At 42.3% G+C, this 19,157-nt stretch overlaps 1 protein-coding gene across 1 annotated transcript in view; it reads left to right on the top strand.

Moving 5' to 3' along the window:
- Positions 1-19,157, top strand: part of PHEX (phosphate regulating endopeptidase X-linked) — a 191,186-nt gene that overhangs the window by 24,745 nt on the left and 147,284 nt on the right. The window contains exons 2-7 of the mRNA XM_059386182.1: positions 214-300; positions 1,365-1,591; positions 9,895-9,963; positions 12,670-12,786; positions 15,486-15,569; positions 16,776-16,921. Of these exons, the coding sequence (XP_059242165.1) occupies positions 214-300; positions 1,365-1,591; positions 9,895-9,963; positions 12,670-12,786; positions 15,486-15,569; positions 16,776-16,921 (730 nt within the window). The remainder of the gene's footprint in view (positions 1-213; positions 301-1,364; positions 1,592-9,894; positions 9,964-12,669; positions 12,787-15,485; positions 15,570-16,775; positions 16,922-19,157) is intronic.

Here is a 19,157-nt window from a genome sequence, read left to right as displayed (position 1 = left end):
GGAAAAGAGAAGGTTAATTTTTTTTTTTTAATTTGAACCTCAAGCAACTTGGACTTGGTCGTGCTGTCTGTATATCTTTTATAGATGTATCTTTTCCAGGGTTGTCTGTCTTTACATTTAATTATCCGGAGGCCGGGACTGTGGTTATGGAATGACCTCTAAGTTGCACCTTGTATGGGTGGATACTAATGAATCCTTTCTTAACCTTCCCAGCCCTTTTGGAGAAATCTATCAGTAGAAGGCGGGACACCGAAGCCATACAGAAAGCCAAAATCCTTTATTCATCTTGCATGAATGAGAGTGAGTAATAAAGGAAATAACTGAAATATTTAACACCCTATCCTTCAGAGAGTCTATTAATGTTTAAAGATGTTCTTTAAGGAAAACGAGAACTACTAAGATTCCGATTAATGTTTAAAAGTGTTGTTTGAGAAAGGGAACAATTCTCAAGGACTGAATCTTGACTCTCCCTGTCTTAATGTTCTGTTGCTGGCTTGATAGAGAAAATAAGAATATAATTTTATTTCTTTGGCTTGGATTCCTTACGTAGCAGTTCCTCCATGAGAAACTTGCGTAGGGTCAGGAGGGCAAACCCCACCATATGTGGTGTGGAAATGAGAATCCAGAGGCCCTGTCCGGTGTGAGAAGGAGCCTGGGAGAGGGGGCATTTGGGAGTGTTGCTGTATCCCACAGAAGCTTACCCAGGCCTAGGACAATCCTGATTCCCAGGTGGGCCAGGCTCCTTCTGCTTCTCCATCAGCCTAACAGATATCTTAGGTGGGTGTCTTGGGCCTGTCTTGGTGTCTTGGGTCTGATTGGAGTTAAGGTTAACACTTGCCATTTGATCTGGTGTGTTTCCTCAAGACCACTGTAGGAAGAGAAGCCAGTGCCTGTGGGAAGTGTGTTACCTTGTTTAGAATTTGGGGTATTATTTGGTGAGCTGGAAGAGTGTGATAATAGATGGTCAAGGAATCTGGAAGCATTAATTCACGTGTATTGGGGAGTGGTTGGTTTTACTGAATGGTTTCTTTTACTTAGGATTGTTCCTACATCTTGCAGGGTATGCTCAGCCTAATATCACTCATTGGGCTGTAACAAGCCCATCTTTTCTTGTCGGGAATATCCAGCAGCTTCTGTAGTCCACTCTCCTGACAAGAATACCTGGTTCAGGCAGTCACATTAAAGTGTGAGCCATAGCTAGTTCTGTCTCTGTGGTCCTGCTCAGTCCACTGCATCTCTCTCTAACAGGTGAAATGTGAAGTTGGGGTCTTATAGGGAATGTTCTTTAAGAAGATGTACTTGAATTCTAGTTTGGTGATCCGATCTGCAATTCTAACTCTTTCTTTGTATTTGCTCCCTTTCAGAAGCGATCGAAAAAGCAGATGCCAAACCATTGCTACACATCCTGCGACATTCCCCTTTCCGCTGGCCTGTGCTCGAATCTAACATTGGTCCTGAAGGTATTTGGTCGGAGAGGAAGTTCAGTCTCTTGCATACCCTTGCAACGTTTCGTGGTCAATACAGCAATTCTGTGTTCATCCGGTTGTATGTGTCCCCTGATGACAAGGTGTCCAACGAGCACATTTTGAAGGTATAGTGAGGATTTGTTCATTCTGTTTATTCAGTCCAAGGTCAGCCTTTTGGGTTGTCTTTCCAGGGAGAGAGACTCATCCTACCTTAGTGAAATAAGAGGATAAAAATTCTGTTGAACTTCGGGATCTAGAATATTCCTTCCTACCGATTTGCATAGTGTAAATCATGAACAAACCAATTTTGTCAGCCTTTCAGGAAGCTGGTGGGTAAATTTAAGTCATCTCTGACCTGGTCCTCAAATATCTACTCTGAGCATGTGTGGGGTCCCTAAATTCCAGTGGGGAGCAAGCTACAAAGACTTTCTGAGCTCTGCTCTTCCCCACACCTCCTCATTCCCCTGACAGAGAAATAATACTGAAAGATTCATCAATGACACAGCTTGGCAAGGATTCAAATACATTTCTTAAAATTGTTTTGTGTCTTGATCCTACTCTTTTTTTTTTTTTTGCTTCCATAGTTACTTTTTCCTCTTAAGATTTTTAAAAACTTAATTATTCGAGAGAATGAGTGAAAGAGAGCAGGAGTGAAGGGAGGGCCAGAGGCAGAGGGAGAATCAGACACCTTGTTGAGCAGGGAGCCTGATGTGGGTCTTGATCCTGGGACTCCAGGATCATGACCTTATCCAAAGGCAGATGCTCAACCAGCTGAGCCACCCAGGCACCTCACTTCCATAATTTCTTTGACTAATAATGAAAACTTTATTGAATCACTAATTTTTTCCTCCCAGTTCTGTCCTTTGACAAACCATCAAATATTAGTGATATATTGATGATCAAGTCGTAGAAGTAGAACAGCTATTAAGAGTATATTACTCTCTTCTGCTGTAAGTCAACTTTTTAAAATTTTTTAGTTGAGATCTACTTTGTGAGCCAGGATGTGATCTATTCTGGAGAATGTTCCATTTGCACTAGAGAGGAATGTGTATTTTGTTGCTTTGAGATAGAATGTTCTGAATGTATCTGTGATGTCCATCTGGTCCAATGTATCATTGAAAGCCTTTATTTTCTTGTTGATCTTCTGCTTAGATTATCTGTCCTTTGTTGTGAGTAGGGTGTTGAAGTCCCATACTATTATTGTATGATTGTCGATGTGTTTCTTTGATTTTGTTATTAATTGGTTTATAGATACTAGTATATATTATTATATATTAATATAATGAGGCTCCCATGTTAGGGGCATAGATATTTAAAATTGTTAGATCTTTTTGTTAGACAGACCCTTTAAGTGTGATATAGTGTCCTTCCTCACCTCTTATTATAGTCTTTGGCTTAAAATCTAATTTGTCTATTTTAAGGATTGCCACCCCAGCTTTCTTTTGATGTCCATTAGCATGGTAAATTGTTTTCCACCCCCTCACTTTAAATCTGGAGGTGTCTTCAGGTCTAAAATGAGTTTCTTGCAGAAGGATGTCAATGGGTCTTGTTTTTGTTTGTTTGTTTGTTTTTAGAGATTTTATTTATTTATTTGACAGACAGAGATCACAAGTAGGCAGAGAGGCGGGCAGAGAGAGAGGGGGAAGCAGGCTCCCTGCTGAGCAGAGAGCCTGATGCAGGGCTCGATCCCAGGACCCTGGGGTCAAGACCTGAGCAAAAGGCGGAGGCTTTAACCCACTGAGCCACCTAGGTGCTCTGGTCTAATTTTGTTTTTTGTTTTTTTGTTAATCCATTTTAATACCCTGTGTCTTTTGATTGGGGCATGTAGCCCATTTACATTCAGACTAATTATTGAAAGAGATGAATTTAGTGCCATTGTATTGCCTCTAAGGTGACTGTTCATTGTCTCTGCTCCTTTCTGGTCTGTTACTTTTAGGCTCCCTCTTTGCTTAGAGGACCCCTTTCAATATTTCCTGTAGGGCTGGTTTGGCGCTTGCAAAATTGTTTTAGTTTTTGTTTGTCCTGGAAGCTTTTTATTTCTCCTTCTATTTTCAGTGACAGCCTAGCTGGATATAGAACTCTTGGCTGCATATTTTTTTCCTCGTTTAGTGCTCTAAATATATGATTTCAGTCCTTTCTGGCCTGCCAGGTCTCTGTGGATAGATCTGCTGCCAATCAGTATTTCTACTTTTGTAGTTTATAGTCTTCTTGTCCTGAGCTGCTTTTAGGATTTTCTTTTTGACTCTGAGCCTTTAAGTTTTACTCTTAGATGATGGAGTATTGACCTATTTTTATTGATTTTGAGGGGGATTCTCTGTACCTCCTGGATTTTGATGCTTGTTCCCTTCACCAAATTAGGGAAATTCTCTACTATAATTTGCTCCAATATACCTTCTGTCCCCTTTCTCTTTCTTCTTCTGGGATACCAATTATTTAATATTATTTTATCTTATGGTATCACTTATCTCTTGAATTTTCTCCTCATGGTCCAGTAGTTGTTTGTCTCTCTTTTTCTCAGCTTCTTTATTGTCCATCATTTGGTCTTCTATATCACTAATTATCTCTTATGCCTCTTTTAGCCTAGCAGCAAGAGTCTCCATTTTTTATTGCATCTCATTAATAGCTTTTTTTTTTTAATTTCAACTTGGTTAGATTTTAGTTCTTTTATTTCTCCAGAAAGGAGTTTTTATTTTTCCAGAAAGGGATTCTCTAGTAACTTCTATACTTTTTTCAAGCCTGGCTTGCATCTTTACAGTCATCATTCTGAACTCTAGTTCTGACATCTTACTAATGTCCATATTGATTAGGTCCCCAGCAGTCTATACTGCTTTTTTTTTCTTTTTTTTTTTTTAGGTTTTTTTTCTGTCTTGTTATTTTGTCCAGAGAAGAACAGATGAATGACATAACAAAATGCTAAAAGGGTAACAACGACCCCAGAAAAATATACACTAACCAAATTGGAAGAAACCTGAAACCAGGGGGAGAAGAAAGGGGAAAAAATATATGATTAGGCTGGTGAATAGAACAGAGTCACACACTTGATTTTGGGTGTATTTTGGTCTGTTAGAAGAAACTGCCTCCTGGGGTGCCTGGGTGGCTTGGTGGGTTAAAGCCTCTGCCTTCAGTTCGGGTCGTGATCCCAGGGTCCTGGGATCGAGCCCCGCATTGGGCTCTTTGCTCATCAGGGAGCCTGCTTCATCCTCTCTCTCTGCCTGCCTCTCTGCCTACTTGTGATCTCTGTCTGTCAAATAAATAAATAAAATCTTAAAAAAAGAAACTGCCTCCCCAAATTTTAAAGAATAAAAAACATAAATGTTTATAAGTAAGGATAAACATGATGAAGGGATAGCATATGACTATAAGGATGAAAATTAGAAAAGATTTTAGCAAAGGAATTGATAAGATAAGCACTTGGTTGAAAAAAAAAAGGAGAAAGTATGATCTGGCTGGAGACTACAACAAAGCCATATGCTATATTTATGTTATATTTTAGTATGTTAGAGGAAATTGTATCCCAAAATTTTAAAGAAAGAAAAATTTACATGTCTATAAAAAATAGGGTTAAATACAATAAAGGGATAGGATATGACTATAAAAATGGAAATTAAAAAGGATTTTTTAAAAAAGGTATTGATAAGATAAAATAGTTAAGATAGGTTGAAATAGGAAAGAGGAAAAATTTCAAAATATAGAAAAAGAAAAAAACAAAAATTAAAAAAATTAAAAATTTAATTTTGAAAGACTAAAGAATCATGGGAAAAAAGGGCAAGAATTCTGTGTTGTTGTATTCCCCTGGCTCTTTGTTCCTCCCTCTTAAGAGAAAGGACTCTCTTTGGGAAGGCACAGCACTGTGGTGATTCCTTTGGGTGAGCAGGTGGTACTTTTGGGTAAAGAAAAAAGGCACCTCTCCAGTGGGAAGAAGCATCACCATGCCAAGGCCAGGCAGTTTGGTGAGCAGGGGTTGCCCAGACCCACCCAGGGTCTTCTGTCAAGCTGCCCTGTGGGGAGATGGCATAGGACTTGTCACAGGCTGAAATGGGAGAAAGGAAATTAAACAAATATAGGAAACAACAGAAGTGAAAGCCCCCAAACATACCTTGCCATGTGGGTTTGGGTTTATTTTATGTAAGGAGATAATAAGAATGAGGACTTTAGGGACAACAACGGACTTGAATATGTGGGATCCTGAAAAAACATTTGGAAGACCAGGTTGTCTAAGTATGTGTTACTGAAACTGACTTTAAGTCATCATTAGTGGCCTGCTTTTTGTCTGACTTTTTAGCAAAATCTGTAAGAATGACAAGGAGAGACCCTCTTGGAAATAAAGTTTCCAAGTTTGCTTTGCCTTTTTTCCCCCCTAAATCTTAATTTGGCAGATGTTTCTTTTTGCGTTAGTGCTTTGTTTCCTAACCTGAGGTTTGTTGTAGTTAGAGAAAAAAAAATCATCTTTGAGTTCAATATGTTGGATTTCCTAAACACATACTTTATTTTCTACTTGGGATGTTCAGATCATTTGTAAACACAAGGATTCAAAAACCTGCAATAACGCGGTGTCCTAATGTTGGTCTCTTGAGAAAGTCTTTTGCCTCAAGAGTTTGTATGTTTCTAAAGAGATTTAGTTGTCAGACCTTATTCTGTTTGGTGTATTTAAAATGTTTCCTGGAAACCATAATAATGTAGAGGTTGAAAAAAGGTCCAGTAACTTCTCTTGAGTCATCCAAACTTTTACAACAAGTGAATTTAACTTCATTTCTTCAGAGGGAAGCTTTGGCTTTCTTGATGTTGTCTATTTAGTTTCCTTTCCTATGAGACTGAATCTCCAAAGACTGCTCCAAGTTGTCCAGATCTAATTGAAATCCAAAGCATCTTAATCATAATATTGTGTTTCACGATTCTGGCTTACTTAATTTTTGGAAGAAATGGTGGTAGATTGGGAGTTTTAGTAGGATGAAGCCAGGCTGGCTTATGATGTGGTTGTGTGGGGCCAATTAGAGAAGATGGTTGAACACACAATTTAAAGATTTTAGTAATACATGCAGGCAAGATAGATGTTATGAAAATTTCTTTTTTTTCTCTTTGAAAGAAGAGCAGTGTTTTTCTTTGAATTTTCATAACATCACTAACTCTTTTTTTAACCCTATTTATTTATTTATTTGGAATTTCTTTTCAGTGTTCCAGAATTCACTGTTTATGCACCACACCCAGTGCTCCATGCAATATGCCCTCCTTAATACCCACCACCAGGCTCACCCAACCCTCACCCCCCCCAAAACCCTCAGTTTGTTCCCCAGAGTCCACAGTTTCTCATGCTTCATCTCCCTCCTCCGATTTCTCCCAAATTCCTTCTACTTTCCATCTCCCCATGCCCTCCGTGTTCTTAACTTGGTCTTTGTAGTATTTGTTGCATATGAAGGAGTTCCTCATGGAAAACTGTGATCCTATACCAATCTTACGTATTAAAGAAAAAAAGAAAATAGTTGAGATACAGTAAAATAAAGAACTAGAATACATAGATAAAAATAATGTAGAGTTACATAAATTAATGATACAGGCATGTAGGATCCAGTTTCTATTCAGTTGCTACTAATTTTTGAGGTGTTACTTAGATTTTGTATGTTCTTAATTTGACTTAACTTTTTTCTGTGTGAATCAGATTTAAATTTAGAAAATCTGCTGTTGGGATTTGTTTTATTCAGTCTCTAGGCAGTTGCTGAAACTCAAGAAAGAACAGCCATAGATTTAGAGAAGATTCTGGAACTTAAAAAATAATACTTATTTTTAAATTTACGTACAATGAAATTAACTTTTTGTGATGCATGTGTCTATAAGGGTTTTTTTTTTTAAAGAATTTTTATTCATTTGAGAAAGTGTGCATGCGTGTGTGTGAGAGCACAGTTTGGGGGAGGGGCCGAGGGAGAAGGAGAAGCAGCCTTCCCGCTTAGGAGGGAGCCCAAAGAGAGGGCTGTGTCCCAGGATGCCAGGATCATAACCCGAGCTGAAGGCAGACACTTCACCGACTGAGCCACCCAGGTGCCTCTAGAAGTTTAGACAAGTGCATAGAGTCACACAGCAGTTCCATCACCCCCCCACAAAATTCCCTCATGTTGCCCCTTTGTAGTTAACCACTTTCCCCATCCTTAAACACTGTTCTCTGTCCCTGTAGTTTTGCCTTTCTCAGAATGTGAGTAAAACTTGCCTGTGTTGTTCCATGTATCAGTAGTTCATTCCTTCTTGTGGCTGAAGACTGCTCCGGAGTGTGTCACAGTTTCTCCTTTCACCAGTTGAAGAGCTTTTGGATTGTTTCCAGTCTTTGGCGATGATGAGTAGAGTTACATGTGGGTTTTTGTGGGAGCATGAAGTTTTTATTTCTCTTAGATAACTCCCTGGGAGTGGGATTGCTAGGTCATATGTAAGTGTATGTTTAACTTTTTAAGAAACTGTCAAATTGGGACGCCTGGGTGGCTCAGTTGGTTAAGTGGCTGCCTTCGGCTCAGGTCATGATCCCAGAGTCCTGGGATCGAGTCCCACATCGGGCTCCTTGCTTGGCGGGGAGCCTGCTTCTCCCTCTGCCTCTGCCTGCCTCTCTGTCTGCCTGTGCTTGCTCTCACTTCTCTCTCTATGACCAAAAAAACATGAAAAAAAAAAAACTGTCAAATTGGTTTCTCTCTCTCTCTCTCTCTTTTTAAAAGATTTTATTTATTTTGTTGACAGAGAGAGACACAGCGAGAGAGGGAACACAAGCAGGGGGAGTGGGAGAGGGAGAAGCAGGCTTCCCACTGAGCAGGGAGCCCGATGCAGAGCCTGATCCCAGGACCCCAGGATCATGACCTGAGCTGAAGGCAGATGCTTAATGACTGAGCCACCCAGGTGCCCCTCAAACTGGTTTCTGAAGTGGCTTTGCCCTTTTGCGTTCCCACCAGCAGTGTGCGACTGATGCAGTTTTTCTACCTCCTAGACAGCTTTTACATTGTCAGGTTTTGCTTGTTTGTTTGTTTTTGCCATTGTAATGACAGGTAGTGGTATTATCTTGTTTGTGACTTACATTTTCCCAATTATTAGTGCTGTGAACTTACTTTCCATCTTCATATCTTGGGTGAATTGTCTCTTCAGATCTTTTGCTTGCTTTTAAAAAGGGTTGTTTTCTTACTGTTGCATGTTGAGGGCTCTTTATATATAAATCCTTTTTCATATATGTAGTTTTTAAATATTTTGTCTCTGTCTATAACTCTTTTTATTTTGACAGTGTCATTCACAGAGCAAAATTTTTTTAATGATGATGCAGTCCAATTTCTCTTTTCTTCTATGGACTGTGATTTTGGTACTATGTCTAATAACTCTGTCTAGGGTCACCTGGGTGGCTCAGTTGGTTAAGTGTCTGGCCTTGGCTTCTTAGGTCGTGATTTCAGGGTCCTGAGAGCAAGTCCTGTATTGGGCTCCTTGCTAAGTGGGAAGTCATCTTCTTCTCCCTCTGTGTTCTCTCTCTCTCTCAAGTAAATAAATAAAATCTTTAAAAAAAATCTTTGTCTAACCCTAGGTCACAAGAGCTCCCCCTGTATTTTCTTCTAGATGTTTCATAGTTTTAAGTTTTACATTTAGGTCTATGATCCATTTTGAGTTATTTTTTGTGTAAGATGTGAGGTATGGGTCAAGGTCCATTTTTTCTTTTTTTCTGAAAATGGATGTCCAGTTGTTTTAACACATTCTTCAAAAAGACTGTCTTTTCCCCTTTGATTGCCTTTAAGGTGTGAAATTGTTTAATTTGAGAAATTATGCTTTACTTTTCCATAATAACTCCAATTATTTTATTGTCTGATTATTATTTGTATTTTTATCACCTATCCTAAACTTTCCAGAGAGAGTTTTAAATTTTGCAGAGATTTCTCAAAGCGGAATTATTTGATTCCTTTAAAATTAAAAAAAAAAATCAATCAATGCAGAACAATATTTTAGGGGTATGGAGGTAGAAAATCTGGATAATCAACTCCTTCTGGATTGGCAATTTTGTAAAATACTGCAGTGTGGAGAATACTGGATCTGGTGACAGGAGACAGTGATTCTCCTCTGAGCTCTGCCCGGCCATGTTACCTTGGAAAAGTCACCTATTTCTTTGGCTTTTGTTTCTCCACAAGCAGGGGGAAAACCAAAGCATCTCTAAGACCTATTTCAGTTCAGATAACTTTGATGCTATTCAGTATTGGTAGAGCCTCAAAAGGGTTAGAATCCATGAAGTAGGGGCCAGTCTCTGATACTTTCTGATTTCTGTCTTTGCTGAACTATGTTTTGCCTGTCGCTCTGAGTGCAGGGAACTGTTTCTGTACTGGTGACAGAGACTCAGACTCTCCCTGGGATGCAGATTCCATGATTACTGTTAAAGTGGTTGGTAAGAATTTCTATTATAAGCAGAATGCTTTCTGCTTTGTTTCAACAGCTGGACCAAGCAACTCTCTCCCTAGCCGTGAGGGAAGACTACTTGGATAATACCACAGAAGCCAAGTCTGTAAGTTTTCCTCATATTCGACACTGTGCCCTGTCAGACTGTTGTTGGGTTCATAAATTGTTCTAAAATCCCTGACTCTTTATTGGAAATGAACAGCGTGACTGTTTAATGACCATGTTGCCAATGCAGGAAGCAGAGGCTTTTTATTCACTCAAACAAATGGCACTCCCTCTCTTTGGGAAGTCTGGACATCAAGGCTCCCTGCCCTCATGATGGAGCCGGGGAGACAGCACACCCAAAAGAAGCAACCAAGAAATGAGCCTGCAACCTTTCCTTAGAACTGTAGAGAGCTCATTGTACATTGCAGAAGTAAACTGTGGGATTTTCCTGGGTTCACATAGTCAGTGAGTGGCTCTCAAATCGTATGGCTTAAGAATCACTGGGAACATCCTGTTAAATGTCGATTCTTGGGCTGCAGCCCAGGAGAGGCCCATGTAGGAGACTTGAAGTGGGACCCCGGAATCTGTTTTCTTAACAGATGCCATGGGTTAATCCAAGGTTAATGAGAGCCAGATGGGGGGCGCCTGGGTAGCTGGGAAACCTACTAGTTTCCTGGAGATTGGAGTAGAGCTGCTTCATTCCTGACACTTTAAATTCATTTTGGAAACATGGTTGAATTTCCAAAGGAGTCCCAGACCCAGGGGATCCTTGACTAGGGAGTTCACTGGTTTCTGGGCCAGCCTAAGAATATAAGAACTTAGACTGGGAAGTGTTGGATCCCAAGGAAAGTCCCCGCCCCTTTGCTGATACTAAACCTTGTAGCTAGAAGGTTCTAGAGGGCAGGAAGCTAGGTAAGATCTTAGGCAACTTCCTCGGTGAGGACACTCATCAAAGAAGATTGGCATGTTTGTATTGTTCAACAGTGGATAGAAGGAACTTTTGCCAGTCTGCGGGCACCTACCTTTTTTTTTGGAGTCACCACTCTATCAGCAACCAGGCTTGAAACCGTGTAACCAATCAGTCAAGTCCTGTGGATTCTACTTCCAAAATCTCTGTTCCCTCTGGTCCCCGCTCTGTCTTTACTGCTCTAGGTACTCGATGTTAACTCTCGTCTTGACTACAAGTAGCTTTTAACCGTTACCTCCTCCCCTTTGTTTCACTGCCTCCTTAGCCCCAATGGACAAATTCTCTTCTTAGAGCATAGCTCCCAGCATGCTTTTTGCTCACATGCTAGGCTCCGAATTCCTTAGAGGGAATCCAAGGCCTCTTCATGACGTGATCCCAGAGCATGTTTGCAGCCTCATTTACTTTGGTTTTTCTCCCAATAAAAGCAGCTTGTGCACCGCACAGGAGGGCTCCTCACTGCTCCTTCCAGTGCTCTGTGCTCATTTCTCCAGTCTGCAATTCTTCTCTACTCTTTGAGTTCCCAAACGCTTAGCAGCTTTGTTAAGGAACTGATTTTGGTGTCTCTAACGCTGCAGTTAGTAATTTCATGTTTATTGCCATCACTGGATTACACACTGAGAACCAGACACATGCAGTATGTAATTTTTTCATCTGTGCCCCCCATAAGCACAGAATGCCTAGCAAGACATCCTCTACATGTGTTAATAGAATAAATAATTTCTTAACTTGAGTTGAGAATTAGAAAGCATTGTTTCTGATTAAGATTATTTGAAGGGCACCTGGGTGGCTCAGTGGGTTAAGCTGCTGCCTTCGGCTCAGGTCATGATCTCAGGGTCCCGGGATCGAGTCCCGCATGGGCCTCTCTGCTCAGCAGGGAGCCTGCTTCTCTCTCTCTCTCTCTCTCTCTCTCTGCCTCTCCATCTACTTGTGATCTCTTTCAAAAAAAATAAAATCTTAAAAAAAAAAAAAGATTATTTGCAAAGCTTGCTTACTGATTAGCAAATATTTATTAAGACCCTGCTATATGCCAAGGACTATATAAGTCTCGAGGTCATAAGCATAGCAAGAATAGCATATAGAATCAAGATGTAAGGAAATCGTAGTCCCATAGCACAACTGTGCAATAGTTTATGATGTGGTGTATTGAGTTCTCACAAATATGTCTGAAAGGAGAGGTTACCCTCAACAAGATTCTACAGTTTCCACAGAGAAAGTTGCCTCTCCAGTGCCATATGAATAGCCTGAAAATAGGTTTACGAACATGCAGCGGGGAAACACTGTATTTGATATTTGCTGGGTTTCTCTTTATCATTCTTCTCTTCTTTCTTTTTTCCCTGAGTAGTGAGGAGAACTTTCTAAAATCCATACAAAACTGAAGAGACATAGGGCTGCAATCACTGGTCCTTTATTGCTTAGTGTGAAGTTGGATACATTGAGCTGGAAGAGAATCAATCAGTTTCCACTAGTCTTCATGGATAATTCCTCCTGCTTTTAGCACCTCTTCTTTCCCATTATTTTATTAAAACCTCATTGCCTGGAAAGAGGAGTCTGACCTTTAACTTTCCATTCTGGGCTTATTTGGAGATGTTTCATGTATCTATAATATCACTGGTTGCCAGAAAACTAGTTCCCTTGATCCTTGGTGGCTGGTGTCTTTGTCTCTCATGGAAGCAGCCCCCCCCGTAGCTGCCACTCTTCTTTGTCCCAAAGTGGTTGGTGGATGGTTCGTTTTGCCTCATGCCTGAGTGTAGAGTGATATTGAAGAACATTTACTTCCACCTGCTGTTTTTGCTCTTCTCTGTCCCTGAAACGTACTTTCTAATAGGCTGTCATGGTCACTTGCTTCTTTATCTCTTACAGTATCGGGATGCCCTTTACAAGTTCATGGTGGACACGGCTGTGCTTTTGGGAGCTAATAGCTCCCGAGCGGAGCATGACATGAAGTCAGTGCTTAGACTGGAAATTAAGATAGCCGAGGTAAGTCTTAATGTAAACTCTTTTTTTTCCTTCTCATTTTAAAAGAAGTATACCATAAGTGAAAATATATATAAAAATGACATTCTGTGGCATTGTCCTTTGGGTCCAATGTAGAGCTCATAGCATCCCCTCTGGAAAGGAACAGGAAGAAGAACCATGACAGAAAGAAGAGCTCTTCTTTCCTTCTGCCTCCCTGCTTTAAGTCCAAGGGCCATATACCCCCCAGCCATGGCCAAAGAACAGCATCTGGGAGATCCTCTGACTACCTTTTCCTGAAAGACTTCTGTGTGGTTCCTAGAGAAGAATAGTTAGTTCAGAAATTCATATTGATTTGGCCTGAGTGAAGGTTATTTTTCATTTACCTTTTATACCGGTTCCACTCAGGCTCAGTCTGACCTAAAATCGGGGCTTTGGGAAGTCTGTTCACCCTTCCTAATTCTGGATATACAGTTGGATGAAGAAAGTGTAGAGGACATGCTCATAAGCATTGTTTAGCGACCATTCTGGTGCTTCCTTGTACCTAACCCTGTTTTTTATTCTTTTCTTGCCCCACTTAAATGTCATTATGGCACATGCTCAGTTCTTTGTAAGTTGCCTTAAGTTCAGGCTCAGGGTAGAGACCCAAGAACAAACTTGAGGGCAAATAATGAGAAATTCTCACAGGTTTAACTTTGTTCAGAACGTAACTTCTTTGGTAGAAGAACCAAAGTGCAAAATCCCTGTCTATTCTTAGGACCAGAGGGAACAAATGAAACCCTTAGTTGGATGTGAGTCCAGGTGTTGCTTGGTTTTGTGCTTGATGAGGTGGTGGGAGGGTGTTGAGGTATGAAGTATGGATGATTGATAAGGGTCAGGAGGAAGTAGTTTCTCTCAGCTGCAGTGATGTACATGCATACATCGCTCTAAACTCTTACTTGCGGAGCAGAAAGTTCGTTCATGCATGTCACCTTTGAAGGCTGTGTGAACACTGCTGCAGATGTTCTGGAGTCAAAGACCGGGCCTCTGAGCCATGTCTAGAGGCCATCTGGATTCCCTTCCCAGGCAAATAGGAGACCCAGAGCTCTAATTTGGACTGAAGCTCTGGTGTAGCGGGGGGAGGCCTTGCCCTGAGCCAGGGATTTGGACCAAAAAGGGAACTAAAAACAGCTGGGCTGAGGCAAGACTGGGAATTGTTGAGAGGCTAAATGAAGTGACAAATCCATGCGGTGGTGGTGGGGGGGAACGTAGTTGGCAGGGAGCTGAAAACAGCTCTGAGGCCAAAGGGCTTCAATCTGGGGCTGTGAGCCCTAGTGGGGGAGGGAGGAGTATGGATATTCTCTGAGGCAATGATTCAGATAGAGCCAGGAAGCTTTTTGAAAGATTCATGAACTCTCTCCTGTGGAGGGTGAGGGGGGAGAAGCCGAGGGCACTGAAGCATAGAAAAGAGGGGGCAGATGTCCGTCACTCAGCCCTGTGGGACTTCTGTCTTCAAGAATCTGTGGTGCACGGATTTTTGGCCAGCCGGTAACTCTTACTTCCATGTTTTATACCCCTAGGCCATTCAAAATCAGTGGAACACGTAGTACTAGGGAAACTTCTGAAGCTAGAGAGACAGGACAGCCTAGCCAAGCACAAAAACGTCCTTGGAAATATAGCCATGTAAGTGTGCATTTAACCAATACCAGCTAGAGAGAAGTGTTCACAAAGGGAGGGCACACTGATCGAGTGGCCCTTGTGATTGGAGCCAAGTAGAGTTTAATTGGAAAGGCTTGACTGAGAAAATGAATTTGGGCCAAGTCTTGAATCTTAGTTCAAACTGTGGGAGTAGTGATGGTGGATGGGGGTGCCCGGGTAGGAGAGTCCTGTGTGAGGTGTGAGGTAGAAGGCGGCAAGTTTAATGCAAGGGAGCCAGAGGATGGAGGACCTTAAGAGCACGGTGTGGTTTAGGACTATGAGGAGCTCCTTCCTGTCCACAGAAGTGATTAAGATGGCCCTTGAGGAAGATAATCATTGCTACTTTTCTTTGATTCAACACAGCTTAGATTTGGTGTTGGCACAGTGGCCAGGAGCACGAGTATTAGGAATAGAAAGTGTCAAGAGTGAAGGTTGGAGATACAGACTTGCAAATATGTGTTTGAGTGGTAACTGAACTCATTCCTCGAGCAGTGGTGACAGGGGTGGGTCTCAAGGTCGGAGAAAGCAGAGGGAAGTGGGAAGGGGAGGTAATGTGATGAGCTGTTAACAGAATGATCACAGGTGGCGGCGGTATCCAGGTAGTCTAGTGCTCTTTAGTAAAAATGTGTCCCAAGGGATGAGGGATGGCCTGTGGTTCATGAGCGCTTTGGGTCCTTTTCTGGATCCCACAGGTGGAGGTGGAGTGTTTGTCTCAGTTGCGTAATCTCGGTTTGGCTGTCAGACCTGCGCCAGGAATAGACTTTTATCCATCCACATTAGAGGTGAGGAATGGATTTAGGAAGTTATTTTTGGATTGAGGGCAGTGTTTCACACTGAACGGGACAGGAAAGATTCTTTTTATTATCTTCATGTTAATTTTGCCTGAAGTGATGGCTTTTTTTTTCCCTCTCTCTCCCAAGTGGAGCACTGCACCAAAATCTTGAAAAGCTCTATGATACTCGGCAGATGTTTTGGCACATGTAGAACGTGGTCATGCATCAAGAAATGGTTCATTTGAAAAAATAACCGAAGTCTCTTTCCAACAGATAATGATTCCACATGAAAACCGAACCAGCGAGGCCATGTACAACAAAATGAACATTTCCCAGCTGAGTGCTATGATTCCCCAGGTTGGTGAAAATGATCTAGGAAATGTTATCTTAACTGGTCATTTTACAAGCGATTGTACATCCTCTGTGTATGAGTTTTTGCCTTTGTGAAACCTACCATCAGTCTTAGTGGTTATCATCATGTTCGTGAGTCACCACCTAAAATATCCCCTGCCGGTGCATTAGGGTGCTTCCTCCTGTGGGGAACAGAAAACCTTTCCAAGAGTGGCTTAAAAACTTAAAGCCCATTTTCTTACATGACCGAGGTCTAGACGGAGGTGGTTGTTGGTGTTGCTTTTGCTGTTGCACAGTGTTGTCAAAGAACCACGTTTGTTCTTTCCACTCCGCTCTCCTTAGTGTGCCGGCTTCTTGACCTCCCGTTTGATGACTCAGGCTTGCGAGGTGGCTACGGTAGCTCCGCATATCACGTCTGCCATCAGCCAGCAAGAAAGGGGAAGGGCCAGTGATAGGTTTCTCTGTTTTACCAGGAAAAAAATACCAAAGCCTTTCCAGCATATTCCCAGATGTCTTCCCTTTGTGTCTTAAGTAGGACTGGGGCCTGTGGCCATCCCTGCTTACAGGGGAGGCTGCGACTGAGTAACTGGTTTTCCAGTTCAGTAGTGGATGCAGGCAAGGGAGGTTAAAAAAAAAAAAAAAAGGCGGGAAATGACTTTTGGGGTAGCCAGCTACAAATGCCAAGAGAGTGATGCTCTGGAGGGGACACATATTGTTTTCCTAGTTCCCCCCTGCATAAGTAAAGCTGCCCCAGAGGGGAGACCAGTAGCGTAGCCTGGCCTGAAGCATCCGTGTGTATCCTTGAGTGAAGAGTGCGGTGGGCTGGCCTGGCGGGGTGTGAGGGCCAGCGGGAGAGGGAGAGGAGGGGGGGTGGGGAGCGTCGGGGGGGGGGGGGGGGGGGGGGGGGGGGGGGGGGGGGAGGGGGGGGGGGGGGGGGGGGGGGGGGGGGGGGGGGGGGGGAAGGGAAAGGGCGGGAATGTGCTGTCTTCGGGCGGATGGTACAGAACGCACGGGAAGTCTGTGATACAGGCGGTAGGTCTGGGTAGCCTGTGACCAGAAGTTTCTTTTCTAGAGCTGAGCAGTTACATCTCTAACTATTTGGTCAGAAATGACAGGCCGTGGAGCATGTTCAGTCAGCTGTCTTTGCCCTTCTCCTTGCTTACTGCCCGGCAGATGTCCCCTCACTCTGTGTTTTTCTGTCTCTCTCCTCAGTTTGACTGGCTGGGCTACATCAAGAAGGTCATCGATGTGAAACTCTACCCCGGCCTAAAAGACATTGGCCCCTCAGAGAACGTGGTCGTCCGTGTCCCGCAGTACTTTAAGGATTTGTTTAGGATATTGGGCTCTGAGAGGAAGAAGTAAGAGCTTTCTTGTGTATTTTACCATGACTTCTGTTTTTCCTTTTAAATTATCAGGCCGTCCCTCTCCCATCCTTGGAGTCCTGTTGTTAAAGAAAGTTACCTCAAAAGAGTTTTAGGGAAAATGGTGGTGCCCTTTGTGACAAATTGGCCCCAAACATTGTCTGGTGTCATTTATTTGCTATGATAGCAGCAGATACACAATGTTTCTGCCCCTTATTTTTGGCCTTTCTCCGTATTTTTCTCTCTGAAAGCCTCAATTGTTTCCTACTTTTAGGAACTACTTATGTAATGATGTTATTTTCTGAGATTTCTATACGAGCATCTCTTTTTTTCCAGTTCATTCTTGGCCCTTGGCTGCTTTTTTTCCTGCTTTCTTTTCAGCAGTAAGTCACTTTGTTGCAATATAGGGAAGGACCTGTGTCGAATAAGAGTACTCTGAGAGCTGTAGAAAAATTGCACTGATGAAATAACTTCAGGAACTGTCTGGTTTTTCTTATTTCATATGTATTTTAAAGGTTTTATCTATTTATTTGAGAGAGAGAGAGCACGCGTGTGTGGCATGGGGGCGCGGTGGTGAGGAGCAGAGGGAGGGGGACAAGCAGACTCTGCGCAGAACATGACCACACGGCAGGCCAGGGCTCAATCCCACGACCCTGAGATCAGGACCTGAGCCAGAATCAAGAGTAGGACACAGTGGACAATTAACTGCTTAACCTTAACTGGCTGAGCCACCCAGGCACCTTGGTTATTCTTATTTTACTTATTTATTATTATTTTGTAAAGATTTTATTTATTTATTTGATATATATATAGAGAGAGAATGAGAGAGAGAAATAGAGCAGGAGCAGGGGGAGAGACAGAGGGAGAAGCAGACTCCCCGCTGAGCAGGGAGCCCCAGTGCAGGGCGCAATCCTGGGTCTCTGGGATCATGACCTGAGCCAAACAGCAGACGCTTGATTGACTGAGCCACCCAGGTGCCCCGTGTTTTTTCATATTTTAAAGAGTGTTTTAGAATTGGTTGTTTTGCTACTTTAGCGCTATAGACAAGAAGATCCTTAACATGTCCATGAAAGAGAATTTTACATCTTCCTGAAGCTCTTCAGATTTGACTACAGAAGATGAAGCACAGCAAGGTCAAGTAGATTTGCAAAGGCAGTTTCCTAAGCTAGTTGCCAGACCACAATTAAAAATCGTATTTTCTTATTTGGACTTAGGGCTGTCTTACCAGGAATTATGTAAAAAGAAAAAAAAAAAAAAGATGCCTGCAGAAGTCCTAGGAATAAAATTTAGCTTCCATCCCTACCTAAGGAAACACTTAAACACCTTTGAAGAGCTCCTTTTCCTTTTAAGATGATATTTTATGATAAAAGCAGTATGTGTTCATTGAGGAAAGCATACAGAAAAGGGAGAGAAGAAATGATAAATTTACTTAAAATTCTACCATTTAGAGATAAGCAGCGATTCGATACAAATTTTCTAAGTGAAAATTGAATCTAGAGGTATGTTAGTGGATGTGTGGGGGAGAGCCTTGCCCTTCAAAGTGTGCTCTGTGCCAGTATTACACTATGTGGTAACTAACTGCAATTTAAATTAAAAAAAAAAAAAAACAAACACACGAAAAAAACAAAGTGTGCTCTGTAGACCAGTAACGCCAGCAGCATCACCTCAGACCCTTGGTGGAAATATTGAATCCAAGGCCCCTCCTCCACAGAGGCGGGAACAGCAGTTCTGGGGTGAGGCCCTGGAATCTGAATTTTAACAAGCACCCCTGGAGAATCTTTCATTTAGTGCTTTTGGGGGGAATCACTGGGTTTGAAGACCGATTCATGTTAAACACCATTATGCCTAACAGTTTCCTTTGATCTTTTAAAAATATTGTTGTTCCCACTTTATAGATGAGGAAACTGAGGTAAAGTGACTTCTGCAGGACAGACTTTGAAGAGGGGGTAGAACTGAGAGTCTAAATTGGTCGCCCTCATTTCTACATCCTGCCTCTGGCACACAAGTCGCTGTATTGAAAAGAGACCCTTTGCAGACCGTTCGCTGCTAGTTTTGCCGATAGTCGGTTCCCCTAGCGTTGCCTGGGTTCCAGGGTTCCAACCCATCCAGGGTTGGTCTCAGTGGGTCACGGCCTGACTGTGGCTTCCCCTCTTGTGTCGCGCCCCCTGCTGACCTGGCCGTGTTAGGCTTTTCTTTCGGAAGGAGTGGCTGTGGGGGTGGTGATACTGCCCCC

This window comes from Mustela nigripes, chromosome X (genome assembly GCF_022355385.1).
Source record: "Mustela nigripes isolate SB6536 chromosome X, MUSNIG.SB6536, whole genome shotgun sequence".
Classification (NCBI taxonomy): Eukaryota; Metazoa; Chordata; class Mammalia; order Carnivora; family Mustelidae; genus Mustela; species Mustela nigripes.
This window is presented reverse-complemented; position numbering and strand designations above follow the sequence as displayed.